Source organism: Uloborus diversus, chromosome 3 (genome assembly GCF_026930045.1).
Source record: "Uloborus diversus isolate 005 chromosome 3, Udiv.v.3.1, whole genome shotgun sequence".
Lineage (NCBI taxonomy): Eukaryota > Metazoa > Arthropoda > Arachnida > Araneae > Uloboridae > Uloborus > Uloborus diversus.
In genome coordinates, this window is record NC_072733.1 from 70225155 (window position 1) to 70251483 (window position 26329).

Consider the following 26329-nt stretch of genomic DNA (forward strand, 5'->3'; position numbering starts at 1 on the left):
TGACGCATCAAGAAGCAATCATCCGATTTCTTTGAAATTTTGTATGCATGAGTGTTTTGACGAGATATGCAAATTATTAAAATTTGGTGTCCAATGAATGAATAATTTGAAACTGTGCATCCAGCAGATGTATATAAAGAGCAGTTCTTCAACAGTTGTTAAAACTTTCGGTTTGATTGCGATTCAGATTACCTTTCAACAATTTAAAAATGCCTCACCGCATGGTTCGTGCTCATTACGAGCAACTGTCAAAGTTTGAAAGAGGTCGTATCATTGGATTGAAAGAGGCCGGTTGGTCAAATCGGAGAATCGCTTGTCATTTGAATTGAAGCAATGCGGCGATTCGAAGATGCTGGCAAGGATGGTTGGAAAATGGCAGGGTTCAGCGACAAGATGGTAGCTGTCGATCTAGGGTCACAACAGATCGTGATGACAGAGTGATTGTCCGATCAACTGTCACTGTGCTTTCTTCATCTCTATGAACCATCAGAAATTCAACCCAAACACCAGTGTCCATCATGACCATTTACAGACGGTTGGGACAGCGAAATCTACGCTTGCACTGACCGTTACGCCACCTACCACTGACGCGTAAACACTGCCGAGCCAGTTTACAGTGGTGCATGGCTCCATCAGGTTGGAATGATGCTGACTGGAGACGTATAGTCTTTAGCGACGAATCCCGGTTCCAGCTGTGTCATGACGATCATCGAAGATGTGTTTGGAGACACCCAGGGCAGAGGGGTAGCCTGGTTTCACTTTTGCACGCCACACTGGCCCTCAACAAGGCATTATCGTCTGGGGTGCCATTTCCTTTGATAGCTGCACCCCTTTGATAGAAATTAGAGGTACACTTACTGCACAGCGGTACGTCCACGACGTCTAAGACCTGTTTTGTTGCCGTTCTTTTTGCCCTCGGCTGGTTTTCAGCAGGACAATGCCTGATAACATACGGCACGTGTTGCTATGAACTGTTTGCAAGGTTGTCAAACTCTTCTGAAGTCTGCCAAATCGCCAGATCTCTCTCCCTTCGAGCATGTCTGGGATATGATGGGATGGCGATTGTATCTGGCAAGGAATGTCGATAACCTCGTCCGACAATTGGAGCGAATTTGGATTTATCGGTCTTTGCCACGCCGTACTTCAGATTGTATCCAGGTTAGATGCGGGTCAACACCTTGTTCAACTTGTTTCTGTAACTCTGACATAAATTGTTCAATTGTTCTGAGAATTTAATCATTTACTTTTCTGTGCATTGTCTTCCTATCTACTAATTTTCGTCTCAATCAGACCACTCCTTCTTGGTGCGTCGATTTTTTTATAGAGTGTAGAATATCTGTATTTCGTTTTACTTCACATTTTCGAGAAACCGGTATTTGATAAGGTAAAAAGCCAATACTTTGGATATGAGCTGAAAATAACAAATAATTTTCAATAAAGGAAAAGAAAATCTGTTATTTTCATTTCTAACAGGGTTTCTTTTATGGGGTATTTTTCCCCTTTATTGGGGGGGGGGCGGCTCTTAGGAGTCTTTCTCTTTAAAATAAGCATTTCCTCTATCGATATGTTTGTATTAACATCAATCACTTGTTACACTCCTTCCGTTCTGATCTCTTCTCTTAGACCAGCTTCTAAAACTTACGAACCCATTGGTTCGTATGCTTGTTCAATATAAAGAAAACTAAATGTATGTACATGCGTCGATTGTTTTGTTTTATTTAGTTCGACGACTATTTTTGATAGCAATTAATTTACTGCATCAAAAGACATTTGAACAAGAATGTCAAACAACAACGTTATATATTTTCTAAAGACCTAAGTATGAAGTAAAAAATATAACAATACATCATAGCTAAAAATAATTTTCTATTAAAATAACTTACAGATAAAATTGAAGTTCAAATATGTTTTTTTTTTTTTTAATAGATTATTTTTCCGAGGAGAAATTACAATTAGCTATTAATAATAATAATAATTTTAAAAAAGTCTCAAAAATGCATAAAAATAGATTTATTTAAAACCGCCAAATAAATGACTGATTTGTTAGAAGATTAATAAGTTCGAAGCAAACGTTTTCAGGTGCAAAATATATAAAACAATTTTTAAGCCCATGTTTTCTATACAGTTTCTACTCGGCGGAGAAAAAAGCGTTTTGAAACCTTGAAACCACTATATTTGCAATATATGTAACGAATTCAAGTTTCAAATGTTGAAATAAAATTTACTAAGTTGATTATGAAACTATTAAAACAAATTAACTGAACAATAATTTCACAATCACGTTTTGAAAACTATTTTCCGAAAATGTATATCGTATTGCAACAACTCTTTCAACTACATGAAAGAAAGAAAGAAAAAAGACTTCCATGTGTACTTGTATCAATATTTTATATGAAATAATAATTCACTCTGTGACTTATCAATTACTTCCTTTTAGCCAAATAAAAGGAAGTAATTTCTTGACAACAAAGTTAGTTGAAAAAATATATTTCTCTTTTCTACGGATTAAACGTACAAGACATTTATCACAATTGTTAGTCTAAACAAATCTTCCTTATTCGTCTCTGCTAAGCAAATACGCAGTAATAATAATAGTTATAAATCCGTAGTAAATAAGAGGCTTGCTATTTAGTTGGAATACATTTATAGATCCGTAACAAGAGTGAATGAGATTGTATGAAATAAAATGCATTGTTACACATTTTGTATTTAAATCACTTTTAGCTCCCCAGTGCTCCTTCACGGATGACGATTTCTTCTGTGACGTAGATGTTGTCTGCTATGGAGAAGGAGAAATAGATTGCACTGAGACTTTCGGTAAGAAGCTTGATTTTTACTTGATAATATCAGGGGGGAAGGGGTCATGGGTCAGACTGCGGCATTGAAATTCGTATTAGGCGGTGTTTCATGGGGTATTTCCCCCTTTTTCGGGAGGGGGGAGAGTGCGCCTTTGCTCATAGGGGAGTAGGCAAAATTTAGTAGAATACCGATTACCCGAAGCTCTTTTAACCGGAACCTCGCTTAACCAACGTTGTTTTTTTTTTTTATTATTATAATTACTATTATTATTAGTCAACACTATCACTTCAAGAGCATCAGAAGCAGCCATTCCTACTATCAGACTCTGCTAATAATCATTGCAGTTCTTTATTTCTGTTTTCGTCTTTTTTCCTTCAGCCCACTAGGGGAAGGTTGCCGTCAATGAACCATATAACAGTTTTCGATTTTTTTAAGAAAGGAAATCCAACTCAAATTTCACTTTAATTATATGAACAATTTTTCAGTACATTTCTCTTTTAATAATAATATTCACTTTCACGATAAAGGTACACAATAAAGAATGAAAATTAGAAATAAGTTCTTTACATGTGGTCCACTCATGGCAACCGGTTGCTATGGATGGACCATCGAGTTTCCATCAATGGACTACATTCTCAAGTTAAAAGATCAATGCGTAAGTTGCAAATATTTATAACGGGCGATCAATTAATACTACAAATAATAATAAGTTATAGAAAAAGAGATTTATTTCCTAAAATGTTTTATTTTCGGATAAGAGGAACATAAAAAAACCCAGCACTCACACAACACACAGCTGTTGTCATCACACCTCGTTCACCACTTGATATTTTCCCCGCCTGTGCAACACTGTTCTTAGCTAGTATTTTTTCAAGCTCTTTTGAACTGTTTGGAGTTAAATCCATTTTGAATATTTTGGTTCGACTCAAGATTGTACTAGCTCTCTAACATGTCAAAGAACTTATTGGCCATTTTATTACTGAAATCAGAAGCTTAAGTCTCAAACTACCAGAGAATATAGTACTAACATACTTTTTGTCTTAATTAAATCTGTAGCACATGTTATTTTTCTCAGCCTCTTGAAAGACCAATTCCCCAAATTGTTTCGGAAGTAATTCTAAAAACGTCTTCTCCAGTTTCACGATATGATTTACGAATTATGTTCCTATTTCGGGGAGATTATCTTCTAAATTTCTAATAAGTGACTTAGGTAAGAACAAACCGGTTTTTATCTTCCATGCGACAGTTTAAAGTTGCTTTCAGGACTCTATATTGTCGGCAGATTTCGTTAACGTCCATGCCACCAGTAAGCTACTGTAGCACATTACATGCTCTCACTTGTCCACTGGCCATATTTCAATAATTTTTGCATTTTTCTGGAGCAGCAAAAGCATTTAAAACTGTATTACTATGTTTTAAATTTTTAATCAATTTTATAAAAAAATTTGAGTTGAAATTATAATCAAGTGAAAGAGTTTTCAAGAATTACTGAGAAACTTTTCGTTATTATCATATTTATTTTAAAACAATTGAGCAATTTGCGAAGGTAATTGAGCTGGAGTTACAACAATATTTGCGATTTCCCATGAATGAACCACTTTGTCAGGTGGTCCATTCGTGAAAACATCTAGCGGTCTATCGATAGCGAATGCGTCATTTTGAATATTCTTATAGGTGTTACTTTTCTGTGACGAATCATTACGAAACATGAAGTATGGGGAATTGTACTTGAAAAGGCACTCTTAAGTCAATGTTCACGTTTAATTGATCAGTGATATTCAAAGCATGTTATAACTAAATGAAAATCTCAATAATTAGTAAAATAATGGTAGAAATCTTATCTGACCGATTAACAATATGATGAAGTAATTTTAGCTACTTGACGACTCTACAGTGGACTGTTTTCAGACAAAGGAAGGTACTAAAACTGATTACGCGTCTGCACAAAACTCTGGTTCGGAAAATATCTTCGCGGTCTAGTCATGGAACCGGTCCATTGCCGGCAACCTTCCCCTATAAAATTCTTTAAAAGCTGTAAACTAGTATTTAAAATACAATCCAATTCAAAGGCGATCGATTCTAAAAGTAAAGTGCAGTTTCATTTAGTAATTTTGTATTGCTAATTTGTGATTAATTTTAAAGATCAAAGCATGAAGTTAACCGCACCTAATAAGGAATTAAGATTACTTTATTATGTCTTATCAAATTAACATAACGCTTTCCGGTTAGTATGACATTTATTGTTTTTAATTAGTGTCACATTGTTACACAAAAGTATGTCTGAATTGTCATAACATATATTTTTAAGCATTCTTTTTTTTTTCTAAAATTTTCGATATACTGAAGGTGGCCTGTCCCGATTACTTCAGTTAATCGAGGTTTTACTGTATGTATAACTTGTTAATAACAGATTTTACTCTGTGTTAATTTAGTGTTCTTTGACTGCTGTTGTTGAAGGAAAGTTACTTTATCCAATCTTATTTAGCAATGAGCTAGCTCCCAAGTTATAAAATAAACCGGCTTTTAAATACATATCTGGTGTATTTGGACTGTAACAATTAATTCAAGCATTCAATTAATACCTTCTGTTTTAACTACTTGCTTTTTGTTTAAAAGCGAATGAAAATTGCTCAAATATAAGTTGTAATGTTTAGAGTTGGAAGAAGCAACGTTTATAGGAAACTTTGTATGTTCATGTACATGCATTTATGTCAATATGATTCATTAATAGTGTGAAGTGGATACAAAAAAAAAAAAAAATGAAATTCACATTTTTTAGAATTCTAGAAATGTATGCATGTATAGAACTTCAGAATTTTGAGTACCACTATAACAGGGATCTAGAGGTTTACTTTAAAAAAGCACAGAGTATGGTCTCCAGGTGCTTTTCCACGGAAAAGTTTGAAGAAACATGCTTTAATTCTGGGGCTTTGAGGTATGGAAAATTGAATCTAAAAACCAAAAGCTTTGCCACTTTTGCGGTTTGGTCCGCTAAAATGAACGGGGGAGGGGGAGGGGGCAGAGTAACTGATTTTTTTTTATGACTGATAGCTCGTTTAATTATTTCCATTTTGCTAGCTAGCTACTCAATATAGCTAATGATCCTCCCTAGCAGCATATTATATTTAATCTGCACTAAACTCAAAACGTTCGATTAAGATAAGCCGCGATTTGTGAAATTGTGTCAAAATATTGCTTATTATTGCTACTGTAACAACTGATTCAAATCATCAATCCACTGCTTTCAATATTTTCAAAAAGGTGTACCTAAATGATCGTATTTTTATTCAATCCGTTGAAGATTTTCAACGTAGCACGATGGAAGAGATAGTTTGTAACAAATATTCTTTATTGTTTTGTTCAGATGAAATAATTCCAGAGGCTACTATTACAATCAGTAAATCCACATCGGAATCAGACTCGAGTGATTTCTCTGACTATGAAGAAGATAATGAATCAGAGGCTATGGAATATCCACCAGAGTTGGTGGGACGCGTGTCCCCAAAGCAGAGACCATTCCTTTTTAAGATGAAACAGCTGGAAACCACTGTCCCATCTGTCAGTGAGTCTGTCAGTGAATCTGTCAGTGAATCAGACGAGAAAGATGATTCTTCTCCAAATACCAAGACAACTATTCACATTACCATTGCCAATGGAGAGAAGGTATCCGAAAGTTCTGTTTCGAAGGATGGGTCGCCATCTGTTGAATCTACTACATCATCCGTGAGCTCCGACAGTGGTAAGTTTTAAACTGCATTCTCACGGGACTATTTTGTGTAAGAAATACTAGTCAACGAAATTGTCTTGGACGCTCTTAGTTCCATCATTAATATAAATCAATAATTGTAATGAAAACATGCCATAAGGTTTTAAAAATTTCAAAACCATAAATGAAATCTTCCGCAGTTTTGTTTTGAATGTGGTGTTTGAATTCAATATACTCCTGAAGCAGTGAAATTATGTTGAGTAAATTAAAAATAATTTGTGGCCCTCATTAATTTGCATTTCTTTATTATTTTTCATTATTACGTCCCCCCCCTCTCCAATTTTAAGTGCAGTTTATATGTTACAGATAATATTTTCCATGTATACTTCTGTTTAAAATATAATGTTTTTTTTTTTTTTTGGAGAGAGAGAGAAGTTGAGAAATCGAAGTACTAAGCACTTATACTCATACAATTGCCGATTCTTAGTCTTAAAAAATTGAAGGACATTTCAGTAACGTAACAGTTTTCGTTTTTTAAGGTTGTTCAAACCGGAATTTTTGCACACCTGGTCTACCACGGTCCCGAACGGACCGACTGACGGAAGTTCAAAAATAGTGGTTTTCCGTTTATTAGTGCATTGTATGTACAAGTTTATTCTGCTTCGAGCATTGTGAACATAATTCTTAAAAAAAAAAAAAATCTTTTTTTCATTTTTTAAAAGAGCGTGTGTCCCGTCCTTTATGCATGCGCCAGAAAAAAGATTTTCCACTGGATTTTTTTTTTTCATCTCTCCTAGAAAGTTACCGTAATGTGACTTATTGCCTTTCTGGCTCTGAAGTACAGATATTAAGAATGGACCTTTAACATTACTAAGGATTTTCCTCTTTCGGAATTAAAATCCTCTTTTGAAATGATTTGAAGTGAAAATAAGAACTCAAATGATTTGACATCAAATGATTATTAGAGGCTGTCTATAAATGGTGTCACATTTTCTTCAATATACTTGACACCCTCCTCCCTTTGCCACGAAGTGTCACACTTCATCCCCCTGGTCACATGTCACACATTACATTTCCATATTGCTATAAAAAACGAGATTTCATTGCAACCAAAATGTGTGATGATACACTTTTTGTGTTGTCCCCTCCTCCCTGTTGTCACAAAATGTCACAATTTCACGAACCACCTGTCCTTTAAAACGTGTATCTCATATGGACGAACCCTTCCTTAGGAGATACGAAAAATTCATTGAATACGGCTGTTTTAGTGTCGCCATCTGTTGAGTTAAATAGTAAAGTGAATGGCTGCATTTCCTTGACCGTTGTGCTTGTTTGTTGTAGTAAGTGTGTATGTCATCATTTGTAGATACAATTTAAAGACGTGAACTAATAAAAATAAATATGACAATAGCATAATATTAGTTTATGTTTATACTAACTTACTCTTGTTTGCTGAATATTTTGGCATTTAAATTTTAAAAAAAAAATCGCTTTTTTCTAGCTACCTTGATTCAGACAATTTTATTAGAACAGCTTGGATACAAATTAATATTTTTTTCCATTATGAACGTTTAAGTTTCATATAATTTCTTTATTTTACTTTTAAAAAAAAACTTCCTCTTTATTATTTCAGCTACTCAGACTGAGATTATTATCACAACTGAAACCGGCTCCCACTCTGACGAATCTGAATCTGACAGTAAACCAACTTCAGGCACAACTGAGAGTTCAACTTTCAACGTATCTCACACAGCAACGGAAGTTGATAATGCAATGACAACACCAAACAAAATTCAAAACGATACAGAAATTACCACTGAAATTGCTCCTGTTTTGGCTAACGCTACTGAATTGGAAGACATATCTGCAGCACTCATTGATGACAGCCATGAATTCACCACCATGAAGGTTTACTTTCTGAATTCATCAAGTGTTCTCTTTTCCTTTTTTTTTTTTTTTACGAATTATTTTATAGGAATGATGAAAACATCTGCACAAAAATGACTTATTAAAACCGTTAGGGGAAGGATGTTAGTTAAGTATTTTAGCGTTTGATTGTGAAAAAGATTCAGGAAATAACTATGTAACGTAATACAGCGAGATAAATAGTAATATGACCTCCTTCGGGTGGCATGGTCGTCCTATGACAAGACGTAACCACAGATGAATATTATCGCCCCTCCCCCCCCCTGGCCTCAAAAAAAAAAAAAAAAGAAGAAGAAGGTTACAGTTTTAATGAGTTGTAGGAGAACGAAAAATGAGCTTTCAATTAGTACGTTAATTAACAAATATTCCTCCTTCTACAGTTATGAAGTTTTAATTCTTGCTTTTTGAAAACAAATTCAGAAGCGTTTTAAGCTCTTTCATCGTGATGAGCTAAATGGAAATAAATATCATATAAAAAGAAAACTATACTCTGTTCACAATAAAGATGGAACGAAATTGAGCAAACAGATTTCCAGAAGGTTAACCTTTTACCGTGTAGCCTGGGGGGGGGGTAAAACCTAAGGTGGGGTTGAGGTGAAGAAAAAAAAAATCCATCTATACTGCGTTCACGGGAAAGACAAACTAGATGTAGACAAAAAAAAAATTGCCTTTTGGTGACCTCAATCATGTGTTTGGCTGGGGTAAGAACAAACTGACGCCTAGCAAATGGCGAATGCGAATACTATTGGTAAACTTTTTATTTAATCCTCAGAAAATCCCCCAAAAGCGGCCGATAGTCGCAAAATTTCTGGCAACCTGTTTGTTTACTTTCAGTCTATCTTTAGCGTGCACAGAGTATTGTTTAATTTTTTTTTATTTATCTCATCAGAATGAAATATTTTTTCAAATATAATAAAATAATTTGCCCTATATCAGTGCAGTATATAGCTCTGTCATCACAATAAATAACAGAAATAAAACAAAATTCAGTACTTCCACCAAAAGCCTTAATTTTTAAATTTTGGGAGCATTCATGTTACAAGATTTTGTTAGGCTTTGCTTCCCTTTCTTTCTTTTTTAAAAGAAAGAGCAAATAACGAGATCTAAGTTTGTTTTAAATTAACATTACGCAATTAGAGACTAATTAATTGTGAAACTTTTGCAATACTTATTTCATAAAACAAATGCTGACTGTAAGAAGTTTTGCAAAAAAAAAAAAAAAAAAAAGAAAAAGGTTTACAAAACAAAACCTGATGCATGAGTAGTCAACATATTGGCAAATCACTTAAATTGAAATAAATTTCATCCTATTGTCAAACCATGATCATAAAGTGTATTGAAAAGGAATTTAAACTTCGTACGTTACTGTATTTATAACCCTCCTTCCTATTTGTGTGCTCAAATTTCAATAATGACCCCATCCAAAACCATATTTAGCAGTCAAATTTCTGTAACAGTGGGAAAAAAACAGCGTAATAAATGCGAATAACTTTGCATCTAAGAGCTCACACTTTCTGAATTGAAAAAGAGATTCCTTTAAACCGCGAAACCAGGGGCGGATTTACAGTCTATTCAAGAGGGTGGCGGTTGTGAAAACCGTAAAAGCCATATTCCTCCCCTCAAACTCGTCATTTAGGATTGGGAGGGGGGCAGAGAATCAATTGCCCCTTCTTTTATCCTGTATTTTAAATACTAATCGCCCCTATCGCCCCTCACGAACTTATCGCCCCCTTGAAGTGCTAAATCTCCCCTTTGGGGGCTATCACCCCCAGGGTTGGAAACCACTTTTTTAAGTCATAGCAAAACGTATTATCATACCAGTATAGTGTAATCCATTGAAGAAAAAGGTTGGAAGACACATATAGAAATATAAAAAATATTAAAGATCAAAAAAAAAAGGGGGGGGGGGGGCGAGCTTAGGTTCAAATACAGTGCCTAGAACTATTATTCAAATGAAAAAGTGGGTAACGCTGTCCATCCTCGACTACACTAACTGTCTAAACTTAATTTAAAGCAAATTTGTGGAATGTACTAGATTGAAATTAGTAGCGATAGCTTGTAATTCCTTCAGTTCTATATAATTGGTTTTAGAAAATGACGGTCATGGAGGGGGCTTTAAGATTTTTTTTAAAAAATTACACATTGTCGCCTCAGAGCAACAGTATAACAACTAATCCCAGAAATAACACTAAGATATCTTAATGTTGCTCTGAGGTGATGATATTCTCTAATGTATAAATTTTGCTTTAGTCAGTAAGTCATTGATTTTTACCTTTGTCAGAGGCGTGGTAGACATGCTAACGAACTAATTTTGCACTACGTATACACTAAACATTCACATCGGTTTTGTATTTTTAAGCATACTGTTTTTGTCTTTTAGGCTCATTTGATTAACAAGAGAAGCGAGAATAAGATCTTGTCCTCCGGATCGGAATCATCCTCATCTTCAATGTCTGTATCACTCCGTTTAGGTGCATTAGAAAGCGCTAATCAAAAAATCCGTGTTGGCAGATGCCGTATCGCTGGAACCATGTACTGTAATCCGTCACCAACGGTTGGAAACTGCCGAGGACGCACAATGTGCCAAGGTATTGCTAATTTAATGCAGGAAGTAGTGTGTATTAAAGTGTGTTTTTGCGCAAAACTTTGCTCTTTACATATTGGGATATGAATATTGTAGCATTTGAAATAATATATGAATTAATAAATAAAAATAAATTCGTGAAATAGAGGCTAAAATAACATAAATTAGAAAGTTTATTAGTAAAAATAATTTTAATAATAAAACTATATACAAATTTAGCAAATTTTCATAATAATAAAAGAAGGATAGTAATGTGTTGTAATTTATCGACTAAAGCAATTTAGTTACAATGTATCACATTGATCCAGTGGTTTCATTCTAATAAGCTACTAAATATATTTCCAACTATAGTTATTGTGCAAAAGGATTCGAAAAAGTACGTATAATTTCATTCAACAATGCATTACATTTTATGTTCGTAGGCAATGTTTGCAATTTATTTACAGTAAAATAATATAATCGATGAATATTCTTGAGTTAGTACAGAATTATATTTTTTTCCTTCTATGAGCTATATTTTCTCAAAAGCATAATGTGCCTCACATGTTCTATACACACACTCTCTTTTCTAACTAGTCGGAAAAGAAACTAGCTTTTCGCATTGGGAAACATTTTACAAAACTTGATTCTATTATTATTATTATTGAGCAATCGCGAATTGTTTATTGTTTTCACTTGCCCGCTGAATGATGTCGGTCCGTTGATTTTATTTATCTATGCTTATAAGGCAAGCGCCCATGTGCCTTGAAATAGAAATAATCGTAAACGAAAGTCTAGACTTTACACAATCCTTTTTACGCGAAAACAGTATCCTGCACACAGCATCCAGCACATAGCATCCAACATCCCCTGGCATTCAGTCAAATTTTGAAGTCTTGAATTAAAATTATGGTTGAGATAAAAACCATTCGAAGAAGCACAACGAGTAGTGTCCTATCGCAATTCGTGACTGTGAAATACATAACTTGAATTCAAGATCTCAAAATTCAAGCTAATTTTGTTTTATTGTTGTCATTTTCTCTTTACTATTCTATAAATATTTTTCTAAATATACTTTATACTTTTGATTTGTTCAACGTATCCTTTAACACTGGTATTCGAAACCACTTCTTCAGTTTCATTTTCAAAAGTTTTGAGCAAGCTTAATAAGTTCGAACATTTCGAGCTATGATTGATTAATGGAAAGAACAGCTTGGTAGTTAAGAGTATGAAACCAAATAGTGTTTTTTTTATTAGGTAAATTACTAATCGGTCAATTCGTCGCTAAAAATACCAATGAGCGTATCTCAAAAAAAAAAAAAAAAAAAAAAAATCGAAAAATGAGTTATGACCAAAACAGAAATGTTCAAAGTCGATTATAATATGACCAATGGGTGTATCTCCACAATAAATAGTAAAAAAGTTAGTCCCCCACACTAGTGGCGGTTCTTAAGCGATACAGTAAACTGGAAATCTTTAAATCTGTTTTCTGCAAAATGCTTAAAAGTGAGATACGCCCATTCGTCTTTTTAGCAAAGAATTAAGCAATATCCTTTAATAAACACACTCACAAAAAAAATACCTAGGCCATAAGCAGCAACCTTCATCAAACCTTTTAGAATTATAGTTGCAAGCAAATACGATGTTTACTATGCAGAGTGTCCAGATAGAAACTTGTGTTGCTTCAATATGTCTAACTCCTTCATCTTTACTCCTTATTCTAGAAAATCTAAGTGAAATGAGAGAAAGTATTATTATTAAGTATAATTAACATGTAAAAAAAAGTGCTGTGGTGGAAAAAAGAACAGTAGTGAGTAGTGTACCATGTTAATCTAGATATAGGTAATGAGAGTTAATGGTTGAATTTTAATGCATTCCTGCTTCCAGCATTTTTTTTACGGAAGGAGTAAGTAAATCATTTCAATAACTGTGTGCAGAGCTTGTAAATCAGAACTATACTTCATATGAGGCAGTGAAAAGCAAAGGGATGTAAGTGGACATTTTCTAGTTTTGAGTAGAACGCGTTTAAAGATAACATCTTAGGTAGGCTTTCATTGAATTTTTTTCTAAATCATGCTATACAGCAGTAATTACCAGGGCTACTAGTACTATCTCTTGCCCCAAGACAGAGAAGTACCCTTACTATTTGTACTGGTTATCTCCAAATTTTTAATTTTGCCACTTACATCCCACTGCCTCATATGTGATATTTTAGTTCTTGCATGAAACAAGTAATGGTAAATAATTATTTTTTTTAAGTGTTATTTTCAGATTTCATTATTTTTTTCCAAACGTTTAAAAGGAATGTTAGAGATTATACTGTTAAGATCAAACTGTTAAGACGTAAAAGGTCAAAACTTCTAAGTAGCTGGAGTCAACTTTGTCGTAATAAAGAAATAAATACATGGTTCTGAATCCGAAATCGTTTTACATGGACACATATTCCAGCGCATTATCTGAAAATCCATTTTGAGTTGCATCAAACGAAGTAACCTTGTGGTGCCGTATTTGTCGCCAAGAAAAACGTTTAATGCGAATTTAATATCTTTCCGTTTTTCTCTTTCCTTACAGTGGCATCAAGCACAGCTGAAACATCAGAAAAATCGACTAGTGCTAAAGGTGTGGAAAACTGGGCCATTGCCGTAATTGCCATCTGTGCTATCGCTGCTGCATTAACTATATCCCTGCTGATCTATCTTGTTTTCACTTCGTAAGTATACCTTGATGCATTCTCTCAAATTGCATTTTAACTCCGTAAGGTCTAAAATTAGAAGACTTTAACTTCATTTTTGATCTGTAACTATATATTTCTCAGGCTAATTTCGTTACATATATATTTTATGTACATATATTCAACCCCCCCTGTCATCCTTGACCTTAGTAGGCTTATTACGATAACGATATTTTTTTCTACTCTAGGTATCATTGTCAATGAATCGCCAAATGCCAATCATTTTCTTTTTCACCTTCATATGAGTAGTGTCAATTGAAGAAGCCAATTTTGTTCTTGGCATTGGTCTAGATTTTCGCGATCTAAATGTTCTCTACACGTTCTGACGAACCAAGAAATTTTGTGCATTTTATAACAACGGATCACTAAAAAAAAGGAGAAAAGAAAATTAACATAAATTTTGAAAACATGAAGTATCCCTTAAGATGATCACATAGATATGTCACAGATTTTAGTTTTTGTTAATGAACGACTTGTAAGATTAAAAAGATATATTTTCAGATTAGAGATTTCGCGTGGAAACGCAGATACAATTTTTCTTCAGCCACCCTTTCCTCATATAAATTATTCGGCATATATGTATATTCAAGTAGAAATTGCCTCAATTATTTTCAATAAACTTTTGATTATCCGCGATCTTTCACTTTCAAAAAATAAAAAAATAAATAAATTCGGCGATGATTACTTAAGGTAGATAAGGTAGGCCTCTATTTTCACAAGCGTTAGTCCTACATGCATACTTCGAACTGCGAAAATGTTCAAAATCAGATGCAGAGTTAAGTTATGAAAATTTGAAAAAAAAAATGAAAATGAGAAAAATACAAAATTTAACTTTTATACGGTTCCTAAGTCCCTTAACTTGTATTTAAGGAAATAATATCCATTGAAAAACATTACTAACACAAAAAACGTGACATTTGTGAGATCAAAACTCAAGGAGATATTCGAGTTCGAAATTTTAAAGGACCATACATAAGAGGAGATTGGAACTTATCGCCCTTTCAGATGAATGACAGGTTGTGGAAGTGTAAAAAAACAAAGTATTAATATTTTTCTTTCTGTTCAAAAATAAATGCAAATGTTATTCCATGATACTCAAGAACACACTACAAAACCTCGAAGAATTAGAAAAACCACACTCTATGTACACATATAATTTTAAACCGTTGTTAACCGCTATATTTCCCCCCAAAAAGTTGTTATTAACGGCGAGTGTAAAATGGTGTAAGTCATAAACCGCTGCTTTTATATCTCGGTGAATACTGGTGGTATTAATGTCAAACTTTTTGTATTGGAATTATTCTTCGATGGAGATTATTTCCCTAAATATAAGTTAGAGTACCTAGGGCCCGTATAAAAATTCAAAATTTCGTACTTTTTGACTTATTTATACTTTTGCTTCTAACTTTCAATATCTTAACTCTGCATCTGATTTTGAACGTTTTTGCACCTGGAAATATGCATCTACGATTAATAGTTGCGAAAATAAAGGTCCTGCAGGTTAAACCGGATCACCCTGCATATTTGATTATTCAATACATTTTATTATTTTATTTTCTTCTTTTCGCATGCGATCTTTTCACATGCGAAAAAGCATGCAAAAATGCTACACATTAAACAATTTTTCACGCTACTTTTTTTTAAATTTTTCTTTCTTTCTTTTTTTTTGAACTTCTATGGGAAAGTAGAGCTATATATATATATATATATATATATATATATATATATATATATATATATATATATATATATATATATATATATATATATATATATATATATATATATATATAGGGTGGTCCTTATTTTTGAAGTTGTTGATATTTTATGCGACGCCCCCTCAATTTGTTCCATTATACAAATGAATGATCCTTGCAAAATTTGAAGTCAATCCATGAATATTAACACGTGCCCCTAGGGCCTTCTTTTTTGAGTTTTGAAGAAAAAATTGCAGATTTTCTCATTTTTATGTAAAAATATTCTTACGTTTCATATTTACAGTAATTTTGAACCTCAATATATGCTGCTTCTTTAAGACTGATCATTATCTCACTTTCATTCTATAAAATTTTACATGTAACAGAGGGTACATGTACACCAATGGCCTTGGGTCAGATATAATACTTCTCTGAACTCGTTCCAAACTAAGCGGCGAGGGAACATTTCTTTCCACCAAGATGGACACAAGGGATTCTAAACTTCATTAATGAATGGCCTAGGCCGTTAATGAATGATCTTTGACAACAACAAATTGCCTCCTCCAGGCTTTGGGGCTGTTGATTTACAAAATTTCCTGTGTATGTAATAGGTGTGGCAAATAGGGTCACTCGGTTTCAATGCTATAAATAAAAAAAATGACAATTATAGTTTTAATTTTCTGTTCTTCAGTTATAAATATACTTAAATGTTTACGCAATTTTTAATTTTCAAAATATAAATTTTAAAAAATCCTCGATTACTCTAACATAAAAATGTACTATATTTTGCATATCTAATATATAAATTTAAAAAAAATTCAGATCAGAATAACGTAAAATTCTATACTTTAAATTAATTTTCTTCCATTTCAGTACACAATCCTTATATATAGTATCTATCCTAACCTACTGAACCTTTTTTCTACATCTGGTCAACCACAACGCAAAAAAGCTTGACAATTATTCATATCTTCTCGCCTTTCATCACTGATCAGACAAATGCTATATTGGGGGTAAAGTTGAAAGTTCACTTGTTAACAGTCAATGTAGATGCAGTAAATTTAATTCCAAATGACCTTGTGATCAATCATACATCCCTTAAGAAAGCAAGAGAAAATCTTCGAGAGAAAAAATCAAATTTCATTTATTTAAATTCAGATTTTGTAGTTATTCACTGGGATACAAAGCTACATCAAGATGTTTACAAAAAGAATGCCGATAGGCTTACCATGGCAGCTTCAGGTCCTAATGTTGAATAGCTACTCAGAATTCTTGAGATATTTCTTCAGTTGTATATGATATCTTAGATGATTGCTCTTTATTGCTAACTGTTCAAGCTGTAGTGTTTGATACAATGGCTTGCAATACCGGCCGCATAAATGGTGCATGCATTTTTTTTAGACCAAAATCTGAATGGCGATATATTACATTTAGATTGCCATCATCATGCACTTGAAATCGTACTGCAGAGTGTGTCTCTAAAAAAGTTCTTGCCTTTCTCAGTTCTAGATCCGATATTCCATTATTAAGCATTTTGTGGAGAGATCTTCACCATTCAGAACTTATAACATTTCAATCAAGTACACAGACCACTTAAATTCTTAAAGATGAAGTTGATGATATATTATTGTTTGTAAGAAGTGGATACTGAGAAAGAACTTTCCCTTTAAGAGAATTCTCTTAACTTGTAATAATATTTCCGGGTGAAAACCCTCGCAGAGGGATATGCTTTCAGCACCCTGGAGCTTATTCCTGAGCCAGATGGGTGACAGAAGGATTTTATTACTCGAATATTCATATATTTAGGAAACAATTTAATTGACCTTACATGAGGAGAAAACCTTTAAATGCTATTTTACAGTTAAATGCTGTATGAAGATAAAGTTTTTCGCAGCAACCCAATCGAGGCTCCTTTAAATAAAATAATTTGCCAAAAATACTAGCAGCGTACAAAATGATAAAAAACATGCAGTAGAAGCAGCGATTGGAAAATTCATAAATTACTTGTGGTATTTAGAGGATAACTAGTAGCTTTGTCTGTATTGGATGAAGGAATCGACTTTGAAGAGAGTAAAAGATTAGTCCAAAAAATGCTTGTGATAAGGAAGACGTGTCTGATGACTGTTTAACAAGTTTCAGATAAGAGTAGATGATTTGAAATACTTTCTTAGTAAAGATTGTCCTCTTTATAGAATCAATTACAAATCTATAAAAGTGCTTGATAAGTTACAAATACCAAAAGATGTTTTCCTACTTGATCCTGATTTATGGCAAAAATGAAGGAAGCTATTTAAAGGGAAGAGATATCATTAAAATGCTGAAAGTTGTGAATGATACAACTGAAAGAGGAGCACAATATTAATCGAAGAACTTCACAACCAATTCACCAAACATGAGTCACAAAAGCAATTTTTTTTTACATAATGTCCAAGACTATCGAAAAAAAAATACATACGATCGATATACATTGAGAAAAGCGTACGATTAAAGTTTCTAAAGCATTATTTCACTCTTAATCAATGTAAAATGCTTAGATGATATAAAGTAACTAAAAAAATCAATTTTAATGCTACCTCACTGTAAAAATATTTTGCTAACCTGGGAGAAATGACGAACTGGGTCTGAAGTAAAAACTCGAAGATTTGTGGAAAAATGATCAAAAGTGTTAAAAATCAACGCCCTAGGGGCACGTGTTATTATTGACCGATCGAGTTCAAATTTTGCACACGTTACTTTTTATTATAGTGTCACAAAACTAGGGGGCGTCACTTGCTGAATTCCGAGAAAAAAAATTTCCCATATAAATAAGGACCACCCTTATATATATATATATATATATATATATATATATATATATATATATATATATATATATATATATATATATATATATATAACAGTGGCTTCAAATACAGATTTCTCTCTGTCTCTCTCTTTTAACTTGTCTTGTAGAATCATTCGTTAATCATCAGTCATGTAGCCGAAGCACTAAAGGGTAATCAAAAAAAAGACTTAAGAGAATGGGAAATTTTTCATAAAGGGGAAAAAAAAAAGAAAAAAATAGATTCATTTTATCGCGTAAATTCTACGATCAATAATGCTTAATGTATGCATTAGGTTTTTGACAGAGGAAGTGCAGGAGTCCTGTAGTCTACATAGCGTATCTTTATGCTTAAATAGTCCGAATTTTGTCTAGTACATATGGAATTAACAAGTAGTACTGTAGCTGAGCTCTTTACCCAATTAAGCTCGGTCATTAATTACGCATAGTATTGACAGTCGCACAGGAGTGTTTTCCTGAGTAGAGTGGAAGTAAACAAGACGAGCCAGGGGCGCCCCGAACTTAAATTTTTAGGCGGAATTTCTCAATTTGACAAATTAAACTCTAAAATTTTCCGAGTGATAAAATCTGGATATACACACGTAAGTACGTGCAATGAAAAGGGGTCATTCCGGCATTTAAAAATTGCAATGTTGCAATTGTGTCCCGAATCGTCATACAAAATTTGCTAAATAAGTAACTTTGTGGAAGGTTGCAATGACCTCCCTTAACTTCCCATCGGGGTGCCCCTGAGGCGAGCAGCTGACCATTAAGTGAGAAATACGGCAAATCGAGTTATACGATACTGCAACTGCATATTGCATCAAAGTGGAAATGTTATTATCCTGCATGGTGACATTTTATTTTATGTATGTTATGATGTATGAAATTTTACTTTATATGTTATAGCTCTAAGATGCATATCCGAAAAAAATATATATGAATTCAAATTTTATGATTGATATATCTGGTTTCTTTCAGGTGGAAAAAACTGAAAGTCCAGCCTCATAATGGAGTGACTACCTTGAATTATGTTAACAGCACTCCTCCTTGAATGGTTCAATGGGAAATAGCAAAGCGCTATGCGCAATCATGGAAGAAAAACTTTGTGATAAAAGATTCCTTCAAAATGAATTTTCATTAATGTGGTGTATTTAATATAAGTGGTCATCTTCATTCATGAACTTCATTCATACTTAATGTGTACCTTGCAATGAAAGATTTAGGAAAGAAGGCGTAGAATTTACGTTAAGAAAGAAGTAAACTTTAAAGAAAGAAGGTGCAATATGCACTGATAAGAAGGATATTTCGAACTTGAAAATGATGTACAGAAAAAGATGAACTTGAATAAGTGTTATGGGCACAAGAATGCTTCATAATTTAAGGAGGACTGCTTTAAGTGTCTTTTCAAAAGTATAAGAAGAATATTTTGTAATCTGGATCTGTGTGATGTGCATTGCTAAAGAGTCTTTTCTTTTGGACTGAGAATGTTTTGTGATCAGAAAAGGATATTTTGAGAATTTGATAAGTGTTTTTAATGCTCTTACAGTTTATTTTAATATGGGAACATGGTTATTTGAATGTCAATTTTTCTTTTTGTTGAAAAATACATGTCTTGATTTTTTTCCCACAAATTCATATATCTTATATCTTTTTACTATTAAGAAGCTTTCAGACAATAAATACATCTGCGAAAATAATTGTGAATAAATAGTTTAATAAATTCAGCTCAATCTCTTTCAAAATATGATTCTTGTAAGTCTTCCACTATCAACGTAATACAATATTGTAAAAAAAAAAGAAAAAAAGTAATGTGTTGCATGTTTACTTATTTTTTTATATTCATTCTCATCAAACTTAAGTTTGTTGAAATTTTGTACCAAAATAAAATGTTAATATGCTTAATCACTCTGAAATTTTGACATGATTCTAGTTGTTGCGTTGCTCTAAGATTTTTGTGCAATATATGAGATCTAACAATGTGTGCAATCTGTTTCGTCTTGATTACGCATACAAAATTAAATCAAATTCTATCTACAACATACGAATTTTTTACTTGTCCAGTTATTATTATTAATCAGGGCCGTCCGAAGAGCTGATGGCGCCCAGGGCGAAAGTTTCCTGCCCCCCCCCCCTCTACACGCACAGAAAAATAAAGTTAGTTATAACATCAGTCAGGGGTCTGTCCAGGATTTTTCACAGTGTCCGTTTTTTTGTGAAAAATAAAATAATTTTGAAAAATCAATTATTTTTGTAAAAAATCAAATAATTAAAAAAAAAATTCTTTCTCGTAAAAACGAAAGTTTAGACTCTTGAGATGGTGGAAACTGCATCATTGACACTTAAAGTTGAGTGTTTTCTCTCTTTTCTGTTGAGAATATCATTCTTGAGTGTTTTTCTAGTATTTGAAGAGAGGAGGGAGGCATCGCTCCCTGGGAGATGGGCACCCATCAGGTATCAATATATATCTACCATTCTACATCATGTTAAATTATACTAGAAATGTTTTTTGTATAGTATTTAAAATAACTGTAAGAAAAAAAAATAGGCAGGGGTTCAGCATTTAACTTTTTAACCCAAGACACTGTTTAAGAGCACAGAGTTTCGTTCAAACCTTATAAACTCCGTGATTTTCACAAAAAAAAAAAAATAATATTTTATTTGTTTACCTCTTAACTAAGCGTATTAAACATCGAAAATTCGAAAAATCAGATTTCCACAGCGGATGCAAAGAGATTGCAATCCTCAAAGTGAAGGAATCAAAAGTATAAAAACGGCTTTTGAAATACTAAATATTTTTGATAAAATTACTTTTGAATTGCATTTTAGAGTCCTATGATAAACATATCATTAATATCTGGACACAGTTGAAGCAAAAATAAATAAATAAATAAAATAAAATAAAAAATAAACCATCGATTCAGCATTTTAATTATTGACTCATAAAAGAAAATGGAATTCCCCTTTAAAAACTTGAAATAAGCTTTGTTACAAAAATAAAGACTTTTCATTTATTTGCATCCTAATAAAGCGAAGTTAGCTTGAAAAAAAGAATAAAATATGATTCTCATATCGGATGTAAAAAGATTGCGTTTTTCAAAATGTAGACATCTATAGAAAAAAATAACGGTAAATAAAAGCTTTTTTAAAGTTAATTATCCTTTTTAGTATCGAAAAACCAAACCCATATAACTTTCTCCCAAAATAACAGTTTAACATCGCACCACCAGACACTAAGTGGCGATAAGTTTAAATTTTGTAACCCTATCTGAAGCGATCACATCCACCCCACCCATAATATCCTTTGTAGTTCTAAATTCATTTCGCTGTATATTATTGATGATTAAATCATGAGTGGGGAGAAAAGTGCTTATTACGCCTATTCAGAGAATGTTGACGCTTTTCCAAAGAAGTTAACAACAACACCGCTGCATAAAACAAACAAGCAAAATTATAAACTAAACTGACTTTCAGCTGTTAATTTCTTTCAAAGAAACCAACAACAAGCATTATATTTATTTGGCGGTAGTAATTATTTATGGCTTGCAGGAGCATCACAAGAGTGTCGATTTTTTTTTCCTTTTGCAAAATTAGCTGATTTTGTATAAGTTGATTCCTCTAATTTAACTTTAAATATGCTGTATTATTTTAATTTGAGATTTGCTCTTTCAATAAACAATTTGTGAAAGATCCGTTTTTGTTTACCAGAATTTTGTTGAAAAAATCGGTTGATCGGATTTTTGTGAAGGGTCTGTTAACGGACCCAAATTTGCTCTGGTCAGACCCCTGTCAGTGCATCATACGCGTGAACGCGTCATACTTGCGTTTTCTAAATATTAATGAACTAAATAATCAGAGGGCTCGGATAATACACATTAAAACGCAAGCAATGAATTTGTTTCTAATATTTGTTTAACGTAATAATTATACATATGTACAACCCCCCCCCCCCCCACACACCCCGGAAGCATTATGAAGCATTTGAAATGTTGCTCCCAGACCTCAATTTTATTTCGCGAAATTGCCGGGGGAAAGTTCCCTAATACTTAGCAACATCGAAAATTGCTCGGAATTGCGTTTTTGAAGCTTTAATTTCGAAAAATTATTGGCCCTAATATTACAAAATATGGCCGTACAATCGCAGTTTTTAGTACTTGAGCTTCACAAAATATTTGGGCAAGGATTCCCATACCGTCTTTCTTTAATAGCACAAGCAACGAATGTTTTAAGCGACACTTACAAAAAACTTAAGTAATGTTTTATATTCAAGGGCTATTCTACTTAAGTTTTTTGGAACATAATTTTGAAAAAAATTTCAGGGAAGAAATCCTTCCCATAAAATCTATAAAGTTTGTGTAAATTACGTTTTTGAAACTTTAATTTCGAAAACTTGCAGAGGGAGAAGGAATTGATTCCAATCTATTTTTTAAAAAATCTGCCGGGGACAGTCCCTGAGCTCCATCATTTACCCCAACGTCAATAGTCATGGCCTGTGATCGCGTTTTTAAAAGGTTTCAATTCTAGAAACTTCCTCTGAGACCTCTTTACCTTTTTTTCCCGTAGCATCTGCAAAGAAAGACTAAAATTGCGTTTTTAAAACTAAAAGTTTCAAAATTTTGAACGGCCCCGCCTTTCTTATCACATCAATTTTTTTTTCAATGGGCCCCCCTAAAACTTTTGTTTGAGACAAAACAGTTATATTCTCAAAATTTGTATCTGCTTCAATGATGCAAAGGAAACGAACGTTTTGGAGAGAGAAATATTTTCGTGCACTGGTAAAAAATAGAGAACCATTGCAATGATTTTCTATTTTGTGTGTCGATGACCAAATTAGGGGCGTGTTGCGGCGTCCCCTCATTTCAAGGCTCCTGGGGCGATTGCCCCGCTCTCCCCCCCCCCCCGTTTGGACGGCCCTGTTATTAAAAATATAATAATTGACGAGTAGTCTCTTGGGAATATTTTTTTTCGGTATTGAAATTAAACTTTTTATGAACTATTTATCCATACCATGTGAATGTGTAAATTGTCGATAGGCCTCGAGTTTTTGGCCCCGTGCCATTCATTTCCAATTTGCCATTAAATGTGTCAAAAACGAATGGGCTGATATTATCTGAATCAGATAGTTGATCCGTATGGATAAAATTTAACAGTGCTGTCATTTTCTTTTCATCATAAAATCCTTCTAAGAATATTAAGAGTTAGAAATCATGCAGTTCCATTTTTAGTACTGTCTGTGATTATTATGCACTGAATCTTGTCCGTACCTGTTTCTGTGAGCAATAAGGAAGTCCAGGAAAGATTCTTAGGAACAAAAATTTGTAGGGGAGAGCGATTAAAATGCCAGTTTAGTCTAAGCAACTATATAAATTTAAAATTATCTAATAGGTGCAATGAGTTAAATTTAGTAACTTTCCTTACAAGTTACCTAAAAGAATGAGATAGTTAATTACTGTTAGCATGGCAGTAATTCAGAAGTGTAAAAGATGGGAAACAAAGTAATAAAGAAGTAAGATTTTTTTTTTTTTTTTGGTCTCCTTTATTAGAGTGATTGAAATGCCCCTTTAGTCTAAACAATTATATAAATTTGAAATTTTCTAATAGGTGGGAAGAGTTAAATTTAGTAATTTTCATTGAATGTCACTAAAAGAATGGGATTGTTAATTTCTGTTAGCATGGCAGTAATATTGCAGTGTTGAAAAAAATGGAAAACAAATTATGAAGTTAGATATTGTTCTGTCTCCTTTATTAGAGTTATTAAAATGCCAATTTAGTCTAAGCAACTACATAAATTTAAAATGTTCTAATAGGTGGGACGAGTTTAATTTAGTAATTTTTCTTAAATATCACTAAACGAATTTGATAGTTAATTTTTGTTAGCATGGCAGTAATACTGTAATGTTAAAAAATCGAAAACAAAGTAGTTAAGAAGTTAGATATTTTTTCTCTCCATTGTTTTACAATCTTGACTTATGTGTAGAAGTGAGGACTAGATTTAATTCATAATGATCATCGTCTTGTTTGTACTTGGTTTCAGTAGCATATACAATCATTTGCGAGGAATATTAAAGTATAGGGAGAAGAATCCCAACGAAAATAAGTAATATCAATAGAATGATATTTTCAAGTTTATCATATATTTATTTTTTAGCAATAATTTTTTTTGTTTAGAATAGTGTTCAATTAATTTCTATAATTTTCAAATAACTTTTTTAGTTTATTTGAAAAAAGCGCATTGATAATGCATGCTTAGACTAAATTATTATTTAGTAGTTTTTAAAGTGTTCTAATGAAACGAAATTGCATTTTTTAAATTGCAACTATTTCACTTTTATATGAATTTGTAAATAATGCCTTCCAATGTCATCTGGTTCCAAGAATGTATTTTCCATTTATGTAAAAAAATAAGTGTATGAAAAATGACAAAAAAAAACTAATAAAATTATTAAAATGTATTTTTGCTCAATTTCTTTTATTCAGGGTATATTGGAGAAAAACAAATAATTGACTGATAGTTTTGTCGAAATCTTTACATCAAAAATAATAGGGCAGAGTTGGGAGGAATGGGACAGCCGCGGAAGGGGTAGAACAGCAGCATTTATTCAGAAATAAAATGTGGAAAATAATTTATAGCTTGTGTATATGTAGCAGATTAGAATCAAGCACGAGTTTAAAGCTGCTACATTTGCTGAACGAGCTCAAAATAATTTTTCACAATTTTGTCCTACATGCAGCTTTTTCATTCCTCCCGAGTGCAATTCCTCCTAACTCCCCCTTACATAAAACAGAACGATTTTCGTGGAACATAGTTTTCTTTCATTATCTAAAATATAATTTTTTCAGCTTATTCAGAAAACGTTCATACCTTTTAAATCAAAAAATGCTATTCTGTATTAGTACTAACTAATGAAAACAAAAAAACTTTTAATGATTTTGATTTTCTGGTTGTTTTTGTTTTTCTCTTTGGTAACGAATTCGTTTTTTTTTCTTTTTTTCAACGATAGAAACTAGATTCAACGATAGATTTGTTGAAAGTTTCTGCATTTGTTCAACATTTTGAAGCGAGTCTTCTCACTTTCAGTTCACCTTAAGCAATTCTTTTTCTTCTTTGTTTTATCGAAAAAAAAAAGAGAAAAGATAGATTTGTTTTTTTAATTAGGCGCGTGTTACATAAAACATATATTCACCGATTTGGAATAAAAGTTATTGCAGTACTTAAAATGGTTCTGAATGTACTAGGACAAATCCAAAAGTCTTTGCGCCTATTTTTTATTTGCCAAAAACAGGTACATACAGGTATTTACAAATATACGTAGTGTACTACGTACCTTACATTACTTCTCCACATAGTCACCACACCGGTTCAGATATTTGTCCCATCGTGGCACTAAATTAGAAATCCCCCTGTGGTGAAATCTACCGGCTGCCTGTGGAACCACTGTCAGGCCGCGTTCTTAACTTCTTCGTCACATGTGAATTTCTGTCCTGCCAGAAACTTCTTCAGTGAAGGGAAAAACATGAAAATCACTAGGGCAAGGTCTGGACTGTAGGTGCCCCTGTGAATTGCTGCGGGATTTATCTGTGGCTCCACACAAAACGGACAACACTTCGCTGCTCATAAGCTGTGGACGTCTGAAGAACAACCGTCATCTTAAATGACTGATAGCAGCGTCGCTCTTCCGAGCAAAAAGGAAACGGCTGGTACGGTTTAAGTAACTGTCACTGCTGGGAATGTATATGTTTATTTTGTATTCACAGCTATATTTTGGCTAAAAAAAATAGACGCAAAGACTTTTTGATTTGCTCTCGTATATTGTCATTTCTGTATCGTTGCTCTGCAGGCAACTGGAAACGATTCTAATCTTCAAATCCGTTTAGAGTCTAGGGTAGTCAAAAGGTATAGAGGGGAAAAAATTCATCTAATCTTTTGTGGCACCCCCCCCCCCCACCCTCCTCCCCAAATGTTCCAATAGAGTAGAAAATATGATTTGCAAAGTTTTAAGTCATTTTGATATTATTAACACGTGCCTCAAAGAGGCTTAGGTTAACGAAAAACAGCAATTTCAAGCAAAAAAAAAAATCGTAGTTT

The 26329-nt window shown here is 33.1% G+C and overlaps 1 protein-coding gene across 1 annotated transcript in view; it reads left to right on the forward strand.

Moving 5' to 3' along the window:
- LOC129219323 (uncharacterized) overlaps nt 1-24656 on the forward strand; it is a 169674-nt gene extending 145018 nt beyond the window's left edge. The window contains exons 3-8 of the mRNA XM_054853675.1: nt 2725-2817; nt 6164-6538; nt 8139-8413; nt 10812-11019; nt 13566-13704; nt 19225-24656. Coding sequence (XP_054709650.1) covers nt 2725-2817; nt 6164-6538; nt 8139-8413; nt 10812-11019; nt 13566-13704; nt 19225-19297 — 1163 coding nt within the window. The 3' untranslated portion in view covers nt 19298-24656. The remainder of the gene's footprint in view (nt 1-2724; nt 2818-6163; nt 6539-8138; nt 8414-10811; nt 11020-13565; nt 13705-19224) is intronic.
- The last annotated feature ends 1673 nt before the right edge of the window (nt 24657-26329 follow it).